This window comes from Hyalella azteca, unplaced genomic scaffold (assembly GCF_000764305.2).
Source record: "Hyalella azteca isolate HAZT.00-mixed unplaced genomic scaffold, Hazt_2.0.2 contig3531, whole genome shotgun sequence".
Classification (NCBI taxonomy): domain Eukaryota; kingdom Metazoa; phylum Arthropoda; class Malacostraca; order Amphipoda; family Hyalellidae; genus Hyalella; species Hyalella azteca.
Window position 1 is genome coordinate 219432 of NW_025933779.1, and position 9924 is coordinate 229355.

The following is a 9924-nucleotide window of genomic DNA, read 5'->3' on the forward strand; positions in this document are numbered from 1 at the left end:
ATAGGATTGTTTCAGTTTCAACGCATTCACTGTGAGCTTCTTGAATATCGATCGTCTTTTGTTTAAATTTAACTTGCATACATTTTCCATCTTGATACAATTATTTTTCGCCACACTAACACTATTGATTTTCTATGTATAGAAAAATTCATTTTCTATTTTTTTGAAGTTTTTTCCTATTTTTTACTTTTGCTTCTTACTAAAATCCACAAGTTTATCGGTTTCCTGCCTTGATTTATAAAATAACAACTCCGTATTTTACAGCGGTTATCTCCAAAAACTCAACTGTGTACACCTCAAAAAGTTATGTTACAATATCACCTACTTGTCAAACCAATGAACGTGACAGTACGCGAGGGTAGACTTCATACAAAACCGCTCTTAACAGGAGGCGATCAAGACTTCTGCTTCTCTGTGTACAAAATGTCTTTAATTTGAATGTTAATGACGGCTCTATTATAGAATAGAATAGAATAGAATAGAAGTGTCGGCGTTGAAGACATAGGCCCATGGCCTGTTGCCGATTCTTGAACTTTTCGTGACTTGATTCACAAGGGATCCGGCCTTTGGAACCCGATCTTTCCATAGCTGACGATTGATTGAGATAGCTGCTGGACTTATTGCCTGGTCCGTAATTTGCTAGGCATTTTAAGACTGAACATATGCTCCTGCATAGCTTCGTCTAGTCTGTTTTTGAAGATGTTCATACTCGGAGCTTATTGCAGGAACGGGCGCTGCATCCCACGGAGCCGTGTCTGCGATGGGCAGGAATCGTGCGGCGACGGCAGCGATGAACAGGACTGCCATCGGCCTGTCGTCGCTCTCGCACAGGGAGAGAGAACTACTCTCCTAAATCATCCCCTTGTTGACTTGAGACCATTCGCTGGGTCCACCTCTACCCCTCGTTTTCATCAGCGATACGAGTATCATTTGAAAGAATCCCCACAAGTCATGGCAGAACCAATGAAACTCCGCGGAAATCCCGACCAATTATCTGTGTCTCTCCACAGGGATGCTTCTCAAGAAATCGTTGTTTTGTCTGAAAAACCATTCGCGTCATCTTTTTTTGACCCGATGTTAAATGCGGCTCCAAGTTCCAATGACTTCAATCCATCTGAACAAGTCAGCGTAACAACTGAAGTTGGAGCCAGTTTCACTACCACTGAAACTTTTTTTAATTCCCGGCCTGAGCTGAACGATAAGGCAGATGCATCCAGCTTTGACAACAAAAAAGTCATTGAATTTTCTCATATCCGTCCTATTCCATTTACCTTTAGTGATGGCTATGATCCTACCGTGAAGAAATCGAACAGTTCCAATGCAGGCAATCATTCTCAGAAAACCAAACCTCGTCAAGACTTTACCGGTGGTTCCCCGAATGGTGCATTTGCTTCTGTTGCTGGCGCTTCCACGGCTTCGATAGATCCTCGAGGAAATGTTACTTCACCTCCTCTTGCTAGTGTGCCAAAACCATCTTTTACTCTGGATCGAGGCTGGCACCTCACTTCTCAATTTATGCCGAGCTTGGATAAATTCGCAGGAGGCGACGATGGATCTGTAGAGAATGTTGAGTTCTCAAATCGTGATGGTACCTTGTCCGAGGAAACCGATGTCTTAGCAGTTTCCGATACTAGAAATGAGACACAAGTCCAGGAAGTGTCAGGTCTCAAAGGAATTACGATTAACAAGGTCCGAGGCTCTCAATAATTATACCTGCGCGTGTTCACCGATCTCGAAACTCTGAGGTTTGGTAATAATCGCAGACTTTGATAATAACTGTGCTCACGTGTTCATGAATTTCTATACCTCAATTTTTTAAAATAATCAAGGCTCGAAGTTACTACAATTGTGAAATTCGCGTGTACATGAGCCCATGAAGAGTTGTCCCTTATCCCAGTCAGTTTTCATGGGAAATAATTTCAATATTTCTGGTTTTCTTGAAGAATTTTGAAAAACCATTCTCCCTCTGGCTCTGTTCTAAGCGCTGGGTGGTTTCGAATGATGTTTAGAACACGGTAACGCGTCGTTATGATAAGCAAATGCCGCGATTAGTTATCGTGGCTCTAGTTGTTGAATACCAAAGAAATGAGTGTATATTTCCTCGTTGCTTTTAAGGCCTTTAGATTAAAAAGGTTATCTAGTCCCCTGTAGTTATATGGGCCGTTGTTTCTTTTGTATTATAGTATGTTCGTTTGTGTGTCTAAATGTAACTTCTTGGTAATTTACAACATCTATACAGATGCAGTGTCTTCAATTTCATATTTTTCATGGGTTTTAGTATCATTTAAATACATTTTACATTTTATGGACATGTTAAATCACTAGAGTTAAAAGAAAGGATAAAATTTTCTAGGCACTTAATAAAAGCGGTATTTTAAATAGATTCTGAAAATATTGTACCATCATCCATTATATGTTTCTCCTCAAGCACTGCCTGTGATTTTGACTTCAAGTTGAGATTGCTTGTCCTATGAGTTTTTGCCTCAAGTCCTGTAGATCTCGTGGGTATTCTTGTCGATACGAGAATATCCTTAGACCTCTTGCATTAATTCTCTCTTATACCTTCTTAACTTGATTGCCGCCAGAAATTAAGTCCAAAATTTTATGGAATTTATTAATTTATTCTGGCAAAATCGTTGATAATTGGAAAATTTTTGTAACACCGATTGATTTAGTATTATCAGTGTTGATTGACAAGTTCAGACACTTTGTTTCGAGTCATTTACTCCATAATGTTAAAATTAAAATTTTTTTATTAAGCCGATTCATACATTCGTGCTTACGTAACGTGACGCATAAGAAGTCGTCCGATGATTTACTTATTGCGACATTTATATCTCTTATTTCACACGTCACTGCTGAGGTAACCTGACTTTCAAGCATTGCCGATCAAGGACGTCAACTTGCCGGCATTCAGTCAGGATTTGAGTTAAATTGATTGCATCATTTGCACAGCCAACAATAAACGTTCTGTGAAAATCTTCCCGGAAAACAAGGGTAATAAGGTTCCTTGCGCCAATGAAATAAAGTATGTATTGTAATCTTTGTAATAGAGATTTACAAAGTGGTTTTTGGAACCGTGAGGTTTTCTGTGTAAAATCTTCAGCGATGGGAAGTTTTTGGTTCGAGAGTTCAAAGCTCGACTCAGTGTATTTACGAGTTGTTGTGGAATGTGTTATACTAACTGAAAATGAAATGTGTTTTGGATTGTATAACTGTTTCTGAAGCAAAGCAACATTATAGAACTTAAAGTCTGATTGTTGTTTGCAACTTTGAAAAGATGTGATCGTGGTTAATTTGTTTTGTACGTCAATTGCAATCGCGCCGATTTGCTCACTATAATAATATATACTTGAACTCTTAGGACTATTTAGTTTTTTGAGCGGGTTTGGATAATTCAATTTGAAATCGGTGACATTTTATTGGTGCCTTCCTCGACGACGGCCATGTTGTAGCAACTAGGGCGTTAGTGGCCATTTGAACATTGTACCTCTTTTGCAACCGTGTATGGAGTCCCGATGATCAGCATTCTTCGGTTTAACTGAAGAATTCTACATTTTGAATTCATTTTACGTTATTTTATGGTGTTATTAAGAATAGAGAGAGGTTTTACTGAATTTTTCTCAACGTCTTGATGTTCTTGGAAATTTGTTTATTCGTGTAGTTTTATTGTCATTTCTTATCTGAAGCGCATTTGAGGTTCGCAACACACGCATCATTTAATATTTATTGAAACGAGTTTGATTTGGAATTTCACTTAAAATATTGCAATCATCAAGCCTTATTTCAAGACTAAAATGTCAAGTGACTAGTTGTACGAAAAGGCTCGGCCTACAAACTCGAGTTTTATCAGCATCAGCTCCATCATGTCCAATTGTGTATCCGAGAAAACATATGCAACGCATGGCTAAACCTGTGCATCGTATATTTTTCCAGTAGTTAACTGAAGAATGATTTGATGTGTAAATTACTGTAGAAGTACAGCGTTGAGGTTGTGAACTTCTTTGTCCGGGCAGCGCTTTGCAAACTGCTTGCGTGCATTCATTGTTTGAATAGGAAATTCCTGATCTTCACCTCAACCAGAGCCTTTTTTATACGTAACGGCATATTTTATTATATGGTCTTTTTTTACTATAGTCTTTTTTCCTAATTTGCAGTTGTTTGACCCTGAAACAAGCTTGATTTATAAGAAATTTGGTGCAAGTTCTGGAATTTGTGTGTGTGCGTTTGACCATAAGATCGGTTGATCATTTTTGAAAAGCCTACAACGTGGATAATAAATATTTGCAGTGTTTATTATTCATTCTTGTATTTTCATACTTTTTGTATTGTTAAAACCAATACCCTCGACATATTGAATTGTCATTGCCTAAAAAGTTGCTTGGCAAATTTCCACGTATGTAAAGTCTCATTGACGATAAGGCTGAATATAAATCGTGATTACCCGTTGATATCGTTTCTGGTCGCAAGAATGTATTTGTTGCTATTTTACATGTTCGTTTACCATGCGTGACAATCTTTCGTAGAATAGATATACTTGTCAATATTTATAGTGTGTGTTCCGGAGACAATAATTGCATAATTCTACTGATAATTTCCGACGAAACCAAGAAATATCTTAGCTAAAATGCGACATCTCTCCTAGATGCAGAAGTATAAGTTGTTGTCTTCAATATCCTTTGAAAAGTATACAAATAACATCGCGGTTCAAAATCTTTGTTGCCTGATTATGATTTATTTTAACTTTGATGGTAATAATAATAATAATAATAATAAGCTTGGTGCTCAATGCAACGCTGTTTCAGGAAGGGCAAGGAGCTTATTTATAATCTTTTTCAACGACGGTGTTTTAACTCAAACTTTGTACGTCAATGTATTTAACACACAGGTCATAATTTAGGCTGTCATACAATTTGTTGAAAGCAAGTTCTGATGAGGATGGTTACCGATTGTTAGATCAAACTTGAGTTCTCTAAATTTTAATTATTCAATAAACTATCGAGAATAATGTGAATTTTTAAAAAATATTTTCTCTCTGAAAATGGGGCTGCATAGGCTGAGTGACGGGGGTTAAACTAGACGTGAAAACAACACCGCAGAGATCACTTATTTATAAATAGTCTTTTCGTACTAGAGGATAAATCAGTTCACAATTAAAGAGCCGACCACTTGTTGATGCATCAACCGTTATGTTGGAGCGTCTACCAGCATATCCTTCATTTATTCGTGATGGCAATTATCTTCTGGGTTACATCTGCATTTTCGTGGTACTTTTTCTATAATTTTTCTAACTTCACTTCTTTCTTTTAACTTCACAAAATAATTTTGTGAAGTTAAACGCTTGTCAGTTTATTCACATAGGTTGCTTTTATTTTTTTATTCTATTTTTATGTATGTGGCGCATTTTAATTTAGGTAGTTAGCACTCGCCTAATATAATTGATTTTTTGACGATCGTTTTTCTAATTGGAGTCGCTGATTACAAGAGTCCAGTCCTATTGTAAATAATGCAGCTTTAGATATATTAACGGATGGTATTTTAAGGCTTATGTGATATATTTATGTTGTACTACACTTTGGAAATATAAAGTTTTATAAATAAATCTGAAAAATATTGTCGCGGCTTTCATTATCTTTCAGCAAACTTCTACAAATGTAGAACCTGTTAGTAGTGGTAATTTAAAAGTAGCGCATCAGTGTTATCGTAATTAATATATATATAATCGCTTAACCTCATAATGAAGGCTTGACCTTTGCAGTTAACACAATGTCGGGTTAACCGAGTGCTGGCCCTCTTCTAAATAATTATAATTAATCCAGAGTCATGACTAAGTATCAAAACTATCTTCCATCAAAATTTTCATTCAACTTAGGGACAATTCAAGGTACCGAAATAAGTATTTCGTCCGCTGTTGGCAGCTGAAAATTACACTCGTCCAGACTTTGATAGGTAGTCCTGATATTTAACAACGAATTTAAAATCCTAGATAATCCTCATCTCTCAAAATTTGTCAAACGAATAACTAATTATTGCTTAGAAGCTAGAGGCAGCTCATGCATGGTCAGGTCACAATATATGAATAGATTTGGTTTTAATTGAAGAAATTACTTGAATAAACTGTCTGTTGTCACATCTTTTAATCATTCTGTTATCATAAATTACAGAAATACTCGTACAATTCAACGAAAAAATCCGTGCACAAACGTGCTCAGCGCAAGTGCTCTCTTATCACACCCAGTGAATTCCAGCCGATTTTATTCACTTTGCTATATTTCTTTCAATTACATCGAACTTCCACATTACTAAAACTTTTCATCTCCATTCAGAGTAAAATGAAAAGCCTTAGACCGAGATAAATAACATTAACCTTTAAATTTCTCAATTTAAAAATCGCTATTTCTCAAAAGGGCTTGTGAAGGAAGTTACTCGTTCACGCAATTATTTACGACGACAGAATACCAAGTAACTTATACGAACAATTGATAAGCTATTGGAAATATGTTCAGAATTAATAAATTATAACAATCATTAATATGAAGCAGATGAGTCCAAAATTTTTCACAATTTAATATTAATTGAATTTTACGATATTGATAAATATAAATTTTGATATTTTCGTCACGTACTCCACGAAGATCATTATCACTTCATAAATCAACTGATGTTTAATCGAACCTGCCTTGTGTGCTGACAAGGCATGCACAATTAATAGGAGTACTCAAATATTATTCCAAGTATGTAGTAATCCAACTTAATAATCCAGCACTAAACTGTCGTCACACGAGACCGCTAATGAATAATAAGAACAAACTTGGAGAATCATTATCAAATGATCGTCAAAGAAAGAAAATTGGTTATAATTTTACTCAATTAGACATTTTTAATGCAGCCTGCAGCCAAAACGTCGCAGATAACATCGTTAGTGGATCCCAAGAGACGGTAAATGGGACATGCTGTAGTAAGTGGTTCGAGGACGCAAATTTGCAAAAAAAATTGTTTCATGAAATTCATGCAAAACATGACTAAGCGAGCTGCTCGTCGTCTCAAGTTATTTCACTATATTAATAATCGAATGCCGTAGCGCATAATAATCCGTTTGATTCACAAAACGATATTCCCCAATAGAATTATAAGAAAAATATCTAGCAATATTGGTGGACCTTGTCAAATAAATAATATCTCTTGAACCCGTACGGATTTATCAGGTGGAAACAAGAGTTTCAACAATAGATTATTAGAACTTTCCTTTTCAAAATTAAATAATATCACTTTTCGGTTGCAAAAATACTTACATAGAAATTATTTTCAAGTTTTGAAATTGAGGGCTATTTAGAAGAAAAATTTCAGCTGTTATTTTGTGATCTTAACAAGCAAAGCTTCTAAAATTGGTTAAACAACGCAGAGTTCTGAGAAGTCGATAGTCTAACTTCGATTCGTTTCTAATTAACCAGACTGCGCAGCGAATCGTTTCTGCAATTTCACCATCTTTCGTCTGCATAAGTACATTCATTATACGCCTGTAAAGAGCACATTCATCAAACGAATGTTAAATACATACAAGTGCTCACACGAGTCATTAAGGCGTTCGTATCGGCTTACCTATGAATAATTTTTAAAAAGATTGGAATGTCAAAAGTAGGTAGTTTCAGAGCAGCCACTTAATAAATTTACATTTCTCTACCAAAAGACACTTAGCGTTGGTTCGTAGCGACAGGCAAAAGGCAGAATGAGGTTCAGGCAAAGGCAAGAGGCAGCCAAGCTTCAGGCAAAGGCAAGATGCAGCATAAGATTCCGGCAAGGGCAGGATCGTGGGCAAGCAAGCAGTGCAATGTCCACTCTAACACATTGAAGATGTAGTATACAACATTAAACTTGCACAGCGTACAGGTGTATTGAGGCAAAGGCCAGCAATGGCAGAAATATTCAATAAACGATCTATATACTTCCGTGCGTCAAGGACGTCACAGAAGCTGACGATTTTCCCTATTTTGGATTCTCGGTCCTATCATTCGTCCAAGTTCTAAGTAATGAGAGATGAACTGTCACACTTTGATTCGTTTCACACTCAGCCAAGTAAAACTGCATCGCATCTTCGATTGATATTAACGCTAATAAAGTTACTTGTTCAACAAAAAATGAAAACTTAAAGTTTGACTCAATCGGTTTGCCGCAGCGGCTATTCGCGCGTCTTGGGTATCTAATGGCACATCATCGACGACTCGCATAAATAGACAACAAACAAAATATAAAAGAATTTTTCTCGGCCTCAAAGTGTAAAAAACACCAGAAACATCCTCCGAGTTAAGCAAATCGCAAATTCCATAAAATCGCTTTTTGTCTTCAGTCCTAATTTCAAATTATCAGCTACTTGAATGAATTATAGACGAGATGAAGAACGCAACGCCTAAACACACACGATTACACAAAGAATAAATAGCAGGGCTATAGATTAAGAAGATCTTTCAACGTCATCCTGCTGAGTAACAGAACAACACAAAAGTTAAAATTGTAGATGACACATCATTACATGCGCACATTACACGCCGTGTTCAATCCATACGAAAAATAAAATAGATATCCTGAACGATAAATACGTTAAAAATATCAAATCATTATAAAAAATTTTAGGTGATCAAAAATAAAAAGAAATTTTATAAGCCAAACAAATGTCACGTGGTTCTCCATATTGTTTGAATTAATATATAAATATAAAAAGAAAGCTTTTACTGGTGCAAAACTAAAAAAAATGGTTGTTTACCAACCTAAGTGAATTTTAACTGTTCACTTTAACCGGCCTCTTTTCCGAACCCCAAGAATAAATCTAACCCCTGATTTTCCGTTCCCAACCCCCAAAGGGCGGAAGTATCGACCACTTCGCCGACCCCCGCTCGAAATATGAATGTTGTTGAAGCGTTGATGCTTCAACTTCATCAAAATTCACCTCGTACGTTTGTATATTTCTATTGCAATTCATGTTCGAGTTATCAACTCAATTCAGCTAAAGCAAAGTATTTAAAACTAACAAATTAAAGCATTAGTCGCTAATACAAGCATCCCTAAAGTGGTTGAATCTTAATCATCCGTAACCCGCCAAAAACTTTGTTCTGTGAACGAAAATAGCGCACATTAAGCGTCTGCTTTTAACAAGCTTCAGATCGATCACTGGTCCTATTCTTACCATGATGTCTTACTCGTTTTAAAATAATCAATAACGTCTTTTTCTCCTTTTGACGGCACTTAAAACGAACTTAATACGACATGTTAAACATCATATATGTAATGCTATGAATACAAATAATGATATTGCAGCTAATATCTGGGTCTCGCCGATAATTCGTACTTTAAATACGTTACAAATAAAATGTATAATTATCGACTACCACAAACTCGATAACCACTCAAACTTCACAACACCAGGTGCAACCTAAAGCTAATAGTGCACGCAAACTACAAGTAAAGTGAGTAGCAAGAAATACAAAGCTAAAAGCAATATAAAGAACCCATCATATTGAAAACATAGATTTTGTATTCACTGCTGAAATTATTATTAATTAATTAAATTAAATAACACTGAGCTCCCGATGATGTAGGGAGATTTTAATCCTTCGATATCTAAGAAGCAACACCACAAGCACGGCTCAAATAGCGAAGTTTGTCTCCCATATTCCCTCTCGTCTCAATATTTATCTTTGTCTCCAATGTAGCCGCGTCTCTCGTCTCAATACTTATCCTTGTCTCCAATACAATATAGGCGCGTCTCTCGTCTCAATACTTATCCTTGTCTACAATATAGGCGCGTCTCAATACTTATCCTTGTCTACAATATAGCCGCGTCTCTCGTCTCAATATTTATCCTTGTCTCCAATTATCCTCACACAAACATTTCTGTGAGCAAATGAAAGCTTTTACTCACACGCATTATAA

General features: G+C 36.2%; 1 protein-coding gene across 1 annotated transcript in view; it reads left to right on the forward strand.

The window, feature by feature from the left end:
* Positions 1-5615, forward strand: part of LOC108672684 — a 203929-nt gene extending 198314 nt beyond the window's left edge. Inside the window, 1 exon segment of the mRNA XM_047879648.1 lies at positions 726-5615. Within this exon segment, the coding sequence (XP_047735604.1) occupies positions 726-1707 (982 nt within the window). The 3' untranslated portion in view covers positions 1708-5615.
* Positions 5616-9924: the final 4309 nt, after the last annotated feature.